Source organism: Schistocerca serialis, chromosome 5 (assembly GCF_023864345.2).
Source record: "Schistocerca serialis cubense isolate TAMUIC-IGC-003099 chromosome 5, iqSchSeri2.2, whole genome shotgun sequence".
NCBI lineage: Eukaryota > Metazoa > Arthropoda > Insecta > Orthoptera > Acrididae > Schistocerca > Schistocerca serialis.
This window is the reverse complement of record NC_064642.1, coordinates 480,538,673-480,554,180: the sequence shown is the minus strand read 5'-3', so window position 1 is coordinate 480,554,180 and position 15,508 is coordinate 480,538,673. Positions and strand designations below refer to the sequence as shown.

General features: G+C 42.0%; 1 protein-coding gene across 1 annotated transcript in view; it reads left to right on the top strand.

The window, feature by feature from the left end:
* The window catches only part of LOC126482011 (venom carboxylesterase-6-like), a 149,029-nt gene that overhangs the window by 95,281 nt on the left and 38,240 nt on the right, over positions 1-15,508 (top strand). Inside the window, exon 6 of the mRNA XM_050105979.1 lies at positions 14,355-14,538. Within this exon, the coding sequence (XP_049961936.1) occupies positions 14,355-14,538 (184 nt within the window). The remainder of the gene's footprint in view (positions 1-14,354; positions 14,539-15,508) is intronic.

Here is a 15,508-nt window from a genome sequence, read left to right as displayed (position 1 = left end):
GAAATGCGAAGAGAATGGAAGCCGGAAACGGTGTAGACACCCAATATGAAGGCAAAAACAAGAAGATTGCAAAAACCCTGAAAAATAGGGAGACGTAGCCAACACCACAATCTTGAATAAGATCAGTATCAACAGTTTAACAAAGGTCTTTAAACGGACTCGTAAACATAAACGACGAAGTCCTAGAATGGAATGCTTAAAGTCCTCCTTCTTCGAGGAGAGTGAAATACTAAAAAGTATTTAAGGTTATCTTCTCCGAGACGAATGAAGTCTTAAAGCAAAAATTAACTGGAGAAGTGTGAGATAAACTGCTGCGATCGTAATCGCAACAAAATGCAGCATGCAAGTGAAAAATGTGTACGGAACTTCAGTCAGATGAGGATGCCAGAGAGTCTGTCAGAAAGCTTAATTGCATCCAAAACAGGACAACTGTGTGAAAATGAAGTGCAGTCGTACATACACTATAATGAAGACAATGACGCTTAAGGAAACCACCACATAGTTTTATTTATATATTTGCAATCTCACAGAAGGATGCAGACAAATCGGCGAGAATAATCGGAAACAACCTAGGCTACCTACTGAAAGTGACACCAGTAGTATTAAAATTAGTCGATAGGTCTCCAGTACCGGATTCTACAGACCAGGTGAAGTTTTCAAACCAACCATCACAAAAGGAATGCTCGCTACAGACTTCAGTGTGGAAAGCACGTTTCTCGTCGATCGTAGGCCTGTAGAAAAACTCTATCGCAACGTTTACATGCGACACATCTTCCGAAAGATATAAAACGAATTTCGGAAACCGTTTTTTGCTGTAGACAGTTTAGGCTCAGTATATTTCTGTTTCTCCTTCACTGCGCAATAAGTCACCCCGTTAATTAGTCTAATATTTTGAAAACAAAACGTAACCTGACACTTTTCTAAAATAGTTGTGCGCTTACGTGGGAGCAAAAATCGGTTGTGCATGTGGAAAACTGGCAGCTACTAACGGATTTCCAGAAATGATTTTAGAGTAAATTTCCTTTACTTCACGTCTATGGTCAGAAATTTTTTTCATCAGACTACCGGTTTCGGTCTATAATTATCTTCAGATCTGCAACAAAATATGAGAAAAACAAATACAACATTAGCAGATTGTCTACAGATAAAAAAAAATAAAATAGATCATAATGAAAAGTATTATTGACATACATGTGCATTTGTGCCATTTAAATATGAAGAGGCTTATGTGTTTTATAAAGACATGTCCTAAAATTTTGGAGCCGTAGTGGCGTCGTCAAATGCTAAATACAAAATCAGCGCCAGCATCTTCAAAAGTTAATGGAATACACAAGTCATCTTATCGATAGCACTACTGTTCAAATCAAACTGACGTCCAGTAGACACAAAATATTTGTGTGGCAAGTTCGCCAGATGTTGCTACTGTAGATGTACACATATTCTTCACTGATTAATTGTACGATGTAAAATAACGGGGGGTGATGCAATCATTAAAGTCTGTAATGAGCTATAAGGTGAAGGAGGCATTACAGTAATAAAAGGCAATGAAATAAAATATGACAGAAGTTAGATTGGTAAAAAGGAAAAAGTTAAGAGACAGTAATTGACATACGCTCAGTTGCTGATCTTATAGATAAAGACATAAAAAATAAACAGCTTTCCGACCACACAGATTAAAATAAAAATTGCAAAACAAATAGATAAAGAAGCCCAATGAATTAATGAGCGCCCTCTGTTAGCGCTAACGCCAGAACGCCGCATAGGTGAGAAGTAGTAAGAGGAACATGACCCCCAGAGGGCCCCATGTACACTGCGTCACACATTCCAAGAAAAGAATGATAAAACCCCGTTCCAGTAGATGAGCAAGATTATCTAGTTAATGGAGTATGTTATATAAACAGAGAAAAGCAAGAAAACACTAGAGTTATGCGCACAACGTAAGAACACGAAGTAAATGTGTAAGGCATCAGCAAAACGTGTACAACAGAGGCGTTCAGTGCTACCCCCCGCCCCCCCCCCCCCCCACCCCACTTTGTTTTTTCCTCTCCTTCCCCCCTTTTCTTTCCTATCATCTGTCCAGGTTCTCCCCGTCTGCCCTCGGCTGTGGTGTGTCATATTTGTGCCAACTTTTTAGTGCAGTGTTCAAGTGAGTGTTCAGTGTGGTGCGTCTTTCCAAAGTGTTGCGAACAGAAGTCATGCTGTCGCTGGGTGTAAATTTTATATCTCTTGCGAATAGAAACCAGATTGTCGCCGTGTTTTTTAATTGTCTGTCTATCATTTTTCTGCTTTCTGTGTATTTTATTGCTAACATCAACCCTTTGTTTTATGTTTTAAGTTCCACAGTTTTCCGCCATTTTACCATTTAAGTCACCGATTTTATCGCCAGCTTTTATTATTTATTATCTTCATCTTTTTAAAACAAATTCTGCAGGCTAAAGAGCGGCGTACTAAGCTGCTGCCAGCCCGCCCCCTTCGGGGGGAATCGAAATTCAATAAAGGAAAGAAAAAAAATCAGTAGTTAAAGTAGAACATTGTCAAATAAAGCGAAGCAGGCATTGGGCATGAAATCGTTTTGCTAATTAAGCAGTTTTGTCGGCTAGTGTTTTTTTCTTTATAAATTCCAAGCTTTTCTAACAAGTTAATAGCACGGCCTTTTTCCACCATGTGGAGATAGGCATACTATTCTCACTGTTCCCTACAGAATGACCGGTTTCATATAAATGCTGCGCCAAAGAAGTTTTATTCCGTGGCTGTGAATGTTCTTTAAACGTTTCTTTAAAAGAGCGGCCCGTTTGACCGATATAATACATGTCACGGTTACTGCAATTAATCCTGCATACTCCAGAGTCATGGAGTGTGTGTGTGTGTGTGTGTGTGTGTGTGTGTGTGTGTGTGTGTGTGTGTGCGTCAGCTGTTTGTTATGTGGTTCTTTAGTCTAGTGTAAGGGCGCGTGACATCATTTGCAGTAAATGTCGCAGCTTGTGATTTTAGATTGTTTACATGACCAACCAGAAACGGTATTGTCAAATGGGCTTACGAAATCAGTTTTTGGAACCCCTGTAAATGTAGTGCATGTAGAGTAGTAAATACAGTTATGTCTTATGGCAATCAGGTAGATTTTATGACCTGGCAAATGCCAACTTATTGTTACGTGCTTGAGTGAAATATTTCCGGGATGAAATCTGGCGATAAAATATTAGGTCCGAGGTCCTACCATGTTTTACTGCTTCTTTCGGTTCATGTTTGCTGAAACGTTTCAGGCCATGAGAGACTGGAATCGATTTACTAGGCTAAGAGTCGATGGAAATAAGGTTCTTCAAGATGAGATATTACGCCAACTGACGGCTGAACGACACCTCTTTAAAATAGCTGCAGAAGTGAACGTCACGTTGCGGCAAAGAACCGTGGGACATTCTAGTAATTGGTTGTTGGAACACAATGGAACGTACCTGTGGGCCACTTGAGTGTTCCACTAAGCAGGCTGTAGAAAACCACACGCTATTTCGGCAAATACACTCGTTCGGCGAGCACTTATTTTAACAATCAATTTTTACTATCCGTTGAGGTACTTTCTGGCAGACCAGCCTCTGATGCTGGATAGCGGTTTTGCGAATTTTTCCCGCTGTTTCATCCTCCCTTCTCCCCATATTCCCAACTCCATTGTGAGGATTGTGGAGTGATGGGCGGCGGTACACGGAAGGATCGCTGTTATACGGCTCGTGAGCTCTGAGATCTGTGTACGTAGATGTCCGGACCGTGTCGTGCTTTCAGTAACGTCAGAATCGGGTTCCACGCTTTAAACGACCACTGTGGCGCAGCGGTTAAGAAAACTGCATTCAGGAAGACGAGGATTCGGCTTCCCTTCTTTCCTTAAACCTCTTTATGTGGCTTCTAGGATGGTTTCATCCTCCACGACTTAATTCCCAACTTTTGCCCATATTAGCTAGTTCCCCGTACGTAGTAACTTTCATATCAGCGGGACACTGTGGTTTTCCTCTGTCGGTGTTTGCTTCTGGAATCCTAGCCAGTACTAAAGTACCCAAGCGTAGGGTCTTATTAGAGATAGTTTTCATTTTATTGGTCGTAGAACGGTAATGATTACGCTATCTCTTTACCCGAAGTTGCACTCGCAAAATAAAGAAGCAATAACATTTTATATTCTTTATTACAGAGAATAAACTAGTCATATACATAAGTTCTGCGACGAAAATGCACGGCAAATGACCCGTCTCATTTCGTTTTAGATAGGTGTTCTTCACATATTTCTTGCGATGGTTGTCAATCACTTTAAAACCAGAGCGCCGCCGAGGTTTAAGAGGATCCCTCAGACCCTCGTATTATCAACTTGCTGATAGAGCGCGCACTGCTTGCGTAAACCCAGTGTATCTTGAGTAAACTAATCTGTTCAGTATCAGTACTTTCTCGTTATTGAGTCAATATAAGAACTGACTTCTCGTGCAGTCTCCAGCGGTCAGTGGCCTCTTCAACACGAGAATGTCAAAAAAGGTTTAAAGTTTCCGTATTGAATAATTCATTAACCACACTGTCTGCTCATATTCTATGGAGCAACGTCTTCGATGCCTTCACACATTCACTTATTTACAACTATTAAGACTTAATGAATCATATTTGTTATTTATTATAAATAAAAATTTTCAGTCCAAATCACATTGTTTTCTGTTTCATTGGTGATTATCGGTCTCTGTTGCTTAACCAGTTTCATGTCCATATGAGGAGATGAGTCAGTGCCCGTATAAACACTACTGTATGATGTTCCGTTTAGTATCATATGCGGAAAGACCAAATTGCGGATAGTATTCACCTAACGTTACATAAAGGAAACGAAGATTTCCAAGCGATAGACTTCATTCGACGCGTTTCTATGTTCCGAAGAGGAAATTCTCGTCTATATTGTCTATTGCAAAGAATCTTCAAGATGAAATGTACGTAAATGTAGCTCCTTTAGTGTTACAAAGCGGACTCCTACAGCAGGCGTAGTCATAGGTAATGTCTAATTTGGCTACGCATTGTTTTAATTGACTATTATTTAATATATTTAATCTTTTCTTCCACAACCTTCAGGTGTTTCTCCTCTCGTGAGGCGAATGAGCGACGCTGCCGACTGGGGTTCGTCCGCTGCCCAAAGATGTTAAGAGCACGAGCTATAAGACGCAGCGTAGAATTTTTAGCAACGAACTGTTGTTAGTTGTTTTTATGGATCACAGCGGATAGTTGTTTTAATGGCTCAAAAAAGGAATAAGACATGTTAGTTAGTTCCTTTGAGCAAAATGTACAATCGAGTTTACCAAAATGTATGCATTATACATTAGCAAAAAAAAAAAAAAAAAAATGACTATTTCTACGTAGTAGCAATGGAAAAGAGACCCCAACTAAATCTTTTCCTCAGTCAGCTGCCTTTTTTCAGAATGGGCTGGACTTGATACTGAAAAAAATCTCAAGCCACAGAACCACTATACTCCGTCCAGCCACAACAGAAATATTACTTTATAGTCACGGTCCAGTTCTCGAGTCCAGCAGGCTCATCTTCAGAAGAAACATTCAGAAAATAACATATTCATGTTTGTAGCATGATGATTGATACTGGAGGATGGTTCACTGTGGTTAGAATATTGGAAATTTCTTACCGCCGTTTGTGTTCGTTATATGACAAATTTTGTCGAAAATCAAGTGAAGAAAACGTGTTTTTTTTGACGCAGTATGTCGTATAACCATCACATAAAACGACACATTAAAGTCTTTCCCATCTTATAGCCACAATGAAACAAATCACCATTACCCAGAATCATGCTAAAAGTTGAATAAGTAAACTACTATATGCCTCGTCTGAAGATTAGCCCGAAAATACTTAAAATTAGCCGGCCGGAGTGACCGAGCGGTTCTAGGCACTGCGTTCTGGAACCGCGCGACCGCTTCGGTCGCAGGTTCGAATCCTGCCTCGTGAATGGATGTGTGTGATGTCCTTAGGTTAGTTAGGTTTAACTAGTTCTAAGTTCTAGGGGACTGATGACCTCAGAAGTTAAGTTCTATAGTGCCCAGAGCCATTTGAACCATTTGACTTAAAAGCAATTCGTGGAAATAAAGAAATATATCACAAGCCGCTGGTCGCAGTTACCTGTATTTATGTTTCGTTTAATATACAATTACGAGGTTTTATAGTACCCATAACTGATCAGCTTAACCTTCAAGATCTCTCTGTCGTACCCACTCACCTGATATACATCCACTGAGCATATTTCGCTCACATTTATCCTTTTTACGATAGAGTTAAACTTTGTACTCAGATAGAAGTTATCTGGATTGCCACTCCTCAGGGACACATTCAAGGTTGTTTTAATTTGATGCTAAGAATAAAGAGGTACTTATCACTGCATGTAATAGCCTTACAAAACACTGTTGCGCTCTGATAATTTAATAGTTTTTGGGGTTCCGTACCTCAATCGGCAAAAATGGAAAACTTATAGGATCAATTTGTTGTCCGTCCATCTGTGTTGTTGTCCAACTGAAAAAAGACCCCTTTCCTCAGCAACGAGTAGACGCAAAAAGGTGAAATTTATGTCACTTACTAAGATCTGGAATAGCTCTATGGTGTAAAAAAATGTAAGCTTCTAAGTCAATGCAATCAAAAGATACGGCCATTTATGTCGCATATTTTGATACTCTGAAACTCACTCATCAAAACCTGGAAGTTACTTCCCGTTGATCTGGAATCATGGCATTTGACAAGAAGCAAGGGTTCACTGTACAAGTAAAACAAGAAAATAGAAAATCGTTAATTTACAATTATATCACACTATAAAATATTTCTTATGTCATTGGTTATCCGACTTCAAGCTTGAAAATGAAACTTTCTCGATAGATTTGGAAACCCTGGGACAGGTATCCTGCCAGTTTCGATGTCGATAACAGACAAAAAATCGTAGAGATTCTCGTTTCCCGGAATGGCTGAACTAGTCTACGCGGAACCCTCAGTGCGTGCGTCCTTCTCGCACTTCGCCAATTTTTTTCTTTTTTTTGTATCATGCTATCCAACTGTCTGTCTGTCTGCCAAGACCGGGTGGACGTATCAAGCCGAAATTTATGTTGCGTGCTAAAATCTTTGGTCCGTCGGTGGGAGAAAAAATTGAAGCATCTACGCCAATACAGTCTAAAGATGCGGCCATTTGTGTCACATATTTTCATATTTTGCCATTATCGGTATCGACAAAAGCCAAAAATCGTTGAAATTCTCGATTATTGGGACGAATATACTATCTATATATGCGTAATTTAGTACTGAAACCTTCGTGCGCGGGTCCTATTCGCACATTTTTAAAGCAGGGTCCCCAAAACTTTAATTAAATGCGATACGGGGAAGTCATTTAACCGCGGGGGTCGAGCGGGTGGAGCGCTACACTCTAGGTCTGGAGGGCTACGATTCAGTTCCGAAGAGCGGCCGGTACTTTTTTTTTTTACTGTATTGCAACAGTTCATATAGGGTATGTATTATTTGTTAATGCTGGTGCAAATTTCATGTTAGTCTGAGCAGATGATGTAGTGTCTATAAGCGTCCTGTCGTCACTCTCACATCCGGTAGAACAAAGGTTTGATTCCCAGTGAAACTATCACTCTGTTTTAAGCTTTTTGTGGTTTCCCTAAATCCCTTAAGGTAATTGTCGGCATAACCTTACCGCTGACAGGTCGTTAAGCCATAACATTCAGTTTCTTCCTTCTGTTAAAAAAAAAAAAAAATAAATGGTTCAAATGGCTCTGAGCACTATGGGACTTAACATCTATGGTTATCAGTCCCCTAGAACTTAGAACTACTTAAACCTAACTAACCTAAGAACATCACACAACACCCAGTCATCACGAGGCAGACCTTCCGTTTATCTCTCTCATATTTTGACTACGATGGTGTTCTATGACCACAGACTTCGAAGATGTAGACGTGAACAAATTATTAGCTACATCCTGGGGCTTTCTACTGGTAGCAATTTCTTCTGGGGACTTACGTATGACAGAAATGGTGTTCAACATCATTGCCTCACCTGAAATAAAGCAGGGAAAATGACGACTGTGAAGGGATTAATACCATATTTCTTGTAGTAGTTTGTAGGAGGCTTTCGTAGGCATCATTGCGAAAAATAACAAGATAATTGGGGAGCACATTTTTGGATGCATGATGTCAGGTATACGATATAGTTGAGAAGTACAGCGAATAGTAAAGCTTCTAGGACATGCCGCTATGTTGTAGAACTAGTCATACTGTAGAAACTGTCAGTACATGAGCCACACAGAACGGAAATGGATCGCCTTTTACAGCAGTTGGTAATTACCTGGTCGCAGGAAGAGGGAATGTCCCCTAAGATTCTATACTTAAATCCAACAATTAACTGCTGTGGAATTGTTACCAGAACTATGACAGAAATTTTGTGACTTCTAAGGAAGACAATGTTGAAGATGTAAGTCGAAGTTAATCCTCTGGATGTCGAAAAGGGCAATGATAATTATGATGTAGTCTACGCATTAGGCAGATCCATCGGAACGATCTCGTCGTTCTCCAGTCCGTCCGGATTTCCGCCATCCTTTTCGTAGCTGCGTGTGATGCACTTATTTGATATTATCATTTAGTTGGTATCTTCTTCTACTTCTGGCCTTCTTTCAAGTCAACATTTCTCCTAGTATTTCTTTCATAATGCAGCCTTTTCTCACCCAGCGTCCCAGTCCGTTTCTTTTCCTCATTTAAATTGGTTTCAGTATTTATCTTTTCTCGTTCACCATTTGTGACACTGCCTCAGTCCATATTTTATCTGTGCGTTTCAGACCTTCAGTTCTTCTCCAGACGCACGTCTCATGTATAGACACCGTAAACGGCAACACTCCATACAAAACACTTCACTAAACTTTTCCTTAATTGAATTTTCCTGGAAGATTAAAAGTTTGAGCTGGATCGAGACTCGAACTCGGGACCTTTGCCTTTCGCGGGCAAGTGCTCCATCGGCTGAGTTACCCAAGCACGAATCTCGACTCGTCCGCACAGCTCTAATTCTGCCAGTACGTCGTGTCCTGGAAACATTTTCCTTAACGGTTTATATAACTTACCGCCCCCATCCTGAAAAACATTTTTTTTGCAAACACTATCCTTGTGTTATTTCTTGATTACGTGCCACGTTATTGGCAATTTTGCAACCTAGGTACCTGAAGTATCGTAGAAACGTTTTCCACTAACTCAGAAGTTACCTACCTTTTTTCACAGCGGGCCGGACAACGGACATAATGACGAGTGCTGGCCGCATTGTCATTCTGTGCAGTACTTGCAAGCGGGAACGAACGCTCTGAGAAAAAAAAAAAGAAAGGAAATACGAGAAACTAAGTTTAGCATTTTATCTTAATCAAAGGTGAGTGACATGAAATACACAAAAGACAAGCACAACCAACATATTTACTTACTAAGAAAATTGTCAAAGATGATATTAGCAAAAAATATAGTTGCATCGGATGTAGTGTGCTCATATCCGAATCTCTGTCCGGCCCCGGTAGCTGAGTGGTCAGCGTGACGGAATGTCAATCCTAAGGTCCCGGATTCGATTACTGGTTGGGTCGGAGATTTTCTCCGCTCAGGGACTGGGTGTTGTGTTGTCCTAATCATCATCATTTCATCCCCATCGACGCGCAGGTCGCCTAAGTAGCGTCAACTCGAAAGACCTGCACCAGGCGAACGGTCTACCCGACGGAAGGCCCTAGCCACACGACCTTTCATTTCATCCGAATCTCTCAAACTACGGTGTCGTTACACATTCTGTCAATGGTCAGCGCTGTCTACAGAAAGCGCTTCTCTTGCAAATTTACATGAAGTATGGGGATCCTGATGGAAGGGGCAGATTTATGAAACTGACGCTTGGCTTTCTAGATATCATCAATGTTTGGTTTGGTATTGCTGCATCCAATCAAGAGAATTGTTTTCAACAATTCATCAAAAACTCTCGTTCGATGCGCAGACGTAACATACTGCACTTTTGAAAATATTTACTCACAGACATAAGTTGTTCCAAACACTGAATCGGGAGCAGCGACATCTGTTCAGTTTAGAAACTCGACATCGGATACGCATCAGTAAAATTCGCCAAGTTGTCTTTCTTTGCGCTTCTCTTTCAACAATTCATCTGCTTGTAAATCGGCCAGCGCCAACTGTAGTTCAGCTAGCACTTCATTAAGATTAGTGTCAAATGGATTCTGGAACACAAGAATTTCTGTCAAGATCTGGAAGGTTCTCCAAAAAGTGCTCCAACTTACGAATAATTTTTTTCGAAAAATCAAGGTTGACACTTTCTGGGATTTTAGCTTGAGACCCTTTGAAACAGAGAAAATGAGAAAATTTTTTTCCTACATATTGTGGTACAGACAATGACAGCTTTCTCCTAAATCCCTTGATGATTCTGTAGAGATCACATAGTGCTTATCCTTTCGCTGAAGCATCAAGTTTAGTTCATTCATACGGGGTGTGATGTCGACCAAAAATGAGAATTTTGACAGTCAAGCAGGATCTGACAGGTATGGATCAGCTCTATCTTTTTCAATGAGAAAACAAATATTTCGTTTCGGAGATTGTAAAAAAACTCCTTAGAGGACTTTACCGCAACTGAGCCAACTGCTTCCTGAGCTTTGAACATAGGAGCCTGGAGATTTGCAGTGTTGTGGGGAGATCTCTTAGTATTCTAAACACAATATTTAAATGTAAATTGTATCACAACTTCTCGCATTACATACGTTTTATCAAACAAATGCGAGTACCGCAGTCAGGTCTGATGAACTGACGTCGAAGGCTGGATCCTGCCCGCAAGTCGTAGCTTGTCGATCGCTGCACAAACTCATCACAAATTTACTGCTTTATCTTCCTTGATTGGTTCGCGAAAATCGTTGCCTTAAGGCAACAGAGGTAGCGAAATTCAGTTTCTCAGTAACTCGTTTTCTTCACGTTGTTAGAGAGGTCGACCAGATAATCACGGTAACTACTGTTACGACCGTTAAATCTTCATCACCACCATCACCACAACCAGCATCGTTACCAGCACCACCACCACCACTAACATCATCATACCATCATAGTCAGCAGCAGCAGCAGCTGCAGCAGAAGCAGTAGCAGCCATTTGATAGCCATAAAGGTCTTCTATGTACATTTCTATGCATTGCGATCTCATCCATACTAATCTAATAATATCTATCCACTTTGTATTATGTCGACGTCCCTGTCTTTTCTTATCTTTTGGAATCCACCAAAGAACGCCCTTGGTCCACATACCACTCATTTACCTGGTGGCTGCTGCATATTCCCCCCCCCCCCCCCGCCCCACACACACACACATACACCCCACCCCTTCCTCATCTCACTGTCCGTCTCTTGGGTCAATTCTCAACATGCATCTGTCCATTGCTCGCAGAGCAGCTAACAGAGTTCGTATTAAAGGTCGTTGTCTAACAGCTGTAAGTAAAAAAAGAGTTGATACACAGTAACTGTGTATACCTCTCTATTTCTGTTTAATCAAACTTCGTGTAGCAAGCTGCGAATACAGACTTAACTGTGCATGGACGACAGCTTTATGTGATATACATATAAATCTGTACTCCACAAGCTATCTTACGGTGTGTGTCGGAGGGTACTTCCCCCTCTTCACTGTGTCATTAAGAGAAACCAAGGTAATCCTAAATCAGGAAATTTGAACCACGTTCTTGCTGAGCGCGAATGTAGTGAGTACAATAGCTGTCTAATGGTTTAGGATAGCGAAGTACATGAATAATGTGAGGACTTTCATGAAGGACCCCAAAGAGGAATGTTCATGAGGTACTAAGTGAATCATATAAGATACAGATGATTTCACCAAAGCATGATGTTTCGGAGAGTATAAAAAAGAGTGAGAATCCAGTTTTGTGAATTATTACCGTTCATTCAACAGTGAAAAGCGATGCTCTGTTTATTTAGCGTAAATAACTTTTTCGTTTATTGAGCTGTTATTTTAATATACTGTAAGTCGTACATAGTTCACTACGTTTTCATAATCTCCTTTGTGAATTAATAATAAGCAGATACAACGTCTATAGAATAAATATTTCACTCTGCAGCAATATTTTTGCTGTTGTAAAACTTAATAGTTTACCCATACTGGCACTCGACTACGAAGCCCAGCTTTTTGGGCAACGCCATTCTCAATTGATCTCCCCAGGAACGACTCACCGACCGACTCTGTTCTTCAACTTTCCAGGAGCTCTCTGTTACATTCAAATATCCTCAAACTTCGCCGCATGTCTTACTCGACCTAAGCATCTGAGAAAAAGGGTATTTGCGGAGAACGGCTTAGAGACAGACATGAATAACTGACAAATTATCTTAATACTTATAACATCCACGGTAAATGTCAGTTTGTCCCCCGAAAACACCAATTAATCAAAGCAGTTATTGACAGATAACACGCCACGGAAAGATGTGAAGATTTTAACACTTTTTGAGTGCGGCGCAAGTAGAGTTGAAATCGATATATTACTTACAGTAACGAAACAGCTGAATTTCCCAAACAGTGGAATAACGTGGTTGTTCAGCTACCTTAAGAGCGTTGTTTTAAAATTTTAATTGTAACCTCCAAAAAATAAAGTTACGTAATTAGTTCTTTATTTGTTTGTAGATACATATCTGCAGTCCTAGTAGACTCTATATGTTGAAATCCTCTCGCCAAATACAATAGCTCGCCTCTAGAGGGGCCAAAATACACTGACGAGTCAAATATTGTGACCACTGCCCAACGCGAGATTTATGATGCCTACGGCGCTGAGGACACGTGAAGCAGTGACAGAAGTACACTACTGGCCATTAAAATTGCTACACCACGATGACGACGTGCTACAGACGCGAAATTTAACCGACAGGAAGAAGATGCTCTGATATGCAAATGATTAGCTTTTCAGAGCATTCACACAAGGTTGGCGCCGGTGGCGACACCTACAACGTGCTGACATGAGGAAAGTTTCCAACCGATTTCTTATTCACAAACAGCAGTTGACCGGCGTTACATGGTGAAACGTTGTTGTGATGCCTCGTGTAAGGAGGAGAAATGCGTACCATCACATTTCCGAGTTTGATAAAGGTCGGATTGTAGCCTATAGCGATTGCGGTTTATCGTATCGCGACATTGCTGCTAGCGTTGGTCGAGATGTAATGACTGTTAGCAGAATATGGAATCGGTGGGTTCAGGAGGGTAATAAGGAACGCTGTGCTGGATCCAAACGGCCTCGTATCACTAGCAGTCGAGATGACAGGCATCTTATCCGCACGACTGTAACGGACCGTGCAGCCACGTCTCGATGCCTGAGTCAACAGGTGGGGATGTTTGCAAGACAAAAACCATCTGCACGAAGAGTTCGACGACTTTTGCAGCAGCATGGGCTATCAGCTCGGAGACCATCGCTGCGGTTACCCTTGACACTCCACCACAGACAGGAGCGCCTGCGGTGGTGTACTCAGAGGAACCTGGGGGCACGAATGGCAAAACGTCATTTTCTCGGATGAATCCAGGTTCTGTTCACAGCATCATGATGGTCGCATCCGTGTTTGGCGACATCGCTGTGAACGCACATTGGAAGCGTGTATTCGTCATCTCCATACTGGCGTATCACCCGGCGTGGTGGTACGGGGTGCCATTGGTTACACGTCTCAGTCAACTCCTGTTCGCATTGACGGCACTTTGAACAGTGGACGTTACATTTCAGACGTGTTACGACCCGTGGCTCTACCCTTCATTCGATCCCTGCGAAACCCTACATTTCAGCAGGATAATGCACGACCGCATGTTACAGGTCCTGTACGGGCCTTTCTGGATACAGGAAATATTCGACTGCTGCCCTGGCCAGCATATTCTCCAGATATCTCACCAACTGAAAACGTCTGGTCAATGGTGGCCGAGCAACTGGCTCGTCACAATACGCCAGTCACTACTCTTGATGAACGGTGGTATATTGTCGAAGCTACATGGGCAGCTGTACCTGTACACGCCATCCAATCTCTGATTGACTCATTGCCCAGGCGTATCAAGACCGTTATTACGGCCAGAGGTGGTTGTTCTGGGTACTGATTTCTCAGGATCTATGCACCCAAAGCGCGTGAAAATGTAATCACATGTCAGTTCTAGTAAAATATATTTGTCCAGTGAATACCCGTTTATTTTCAAAATGCATCGTTATATCTCTAGTCGAAAGTGAGTTATTGAGATAATTCCTGACAGGCTACGATGTCGAGTTCCTATCCGTCGCTCCGTTGTAACTGTGAGAAATTTTCTGACGCTACAGGAGGTGCGCGTGCCTGATTGCAGGACGGGTTCGGCCGGCCGGCGTGGCCCTTCGTGCCCGTGACGGAGCCGTTCCTGGGCCGCAACATCTCGTTCGTTCCGCAGCCCGTCACCGACATGGTGCAGGCCCTGGGCAGGCGCAAGTTGCAGGACCAGCCGCCCTGGCTCATCGGCACCACCAGCCACGAGGGGCTCCAGCAGGCGCTGGGTGAGTGTCGCCCTCAGCACGAGGCGCCAGTATTACCAAGTAAGGCACGCTACGGTGTATATTTGTGTTATAGTGACAATACACGGAAGGCTCCTGTTGGAAGTCATTTACACATCACATAAACTGTATGTATATTAACTCCTACCTGGAATCTTGTGTAGATGATTGTCCCTCCTTCGCAGTATGTAGCGCAGGCCGCTGGCTCGTGGCGCTGATGTACTGTGTGTTGTAAAGTCATACCAAGAGGAGTCTGGAAAGGACCTAACTATTCGCTGTTAAATAACGTCATAAATCACTTTGGTGCTGGATATTAATCCAGGTGTACTCCAGACTTCACTGTACGTAGATGTTGTACCATTTTCCTAAATCCAACACGTAAATGAAATGATACACTACGATCGTACAAACATTAATACACGCTCACGACCAAGTCTCTCGACATCATCGCGATTGGATTCCAATTTACCGCGTCGTATTTTAAGATTTAACTAATCTTTAGAAGTTTGTGACGACCGCGTTCGGCATGCATCTACCAGCACCGTATGTCCCCGCTCGACTCACTGTTGCCCCGCAACCGAGTTTTTGGCCTGCAAGCCGCAAAAAGAATCCTCTCCACCAATCAGGGTCTTCGCTTTGCTTCCATATATTGTAGGACTCCTCACAGCCAATGAGACACGAACACTCAGTTTCACGTCACCTTGCTGTCACGTGTAAGGTGCCACATCACTGATAATTACGTCAGCCCAGTCTACAGCAACTCAACGCTGATACCACTGGTCAGCATTTCGCAGTCTTAAGTATAGAATGTTATGTGCTACATATGCAGTATGCTGTATATTACAGTAGAATGGCCTACACGCCGTAAGTCACAGTGCTCCTTGCACTCTACTCCCCAGATGGAACTCTGTTTCCAAAGGTGTTGTCATTCCAACGGTTTCTTCCCCAAGCTGTTCTGAAACTTCGAGACGGG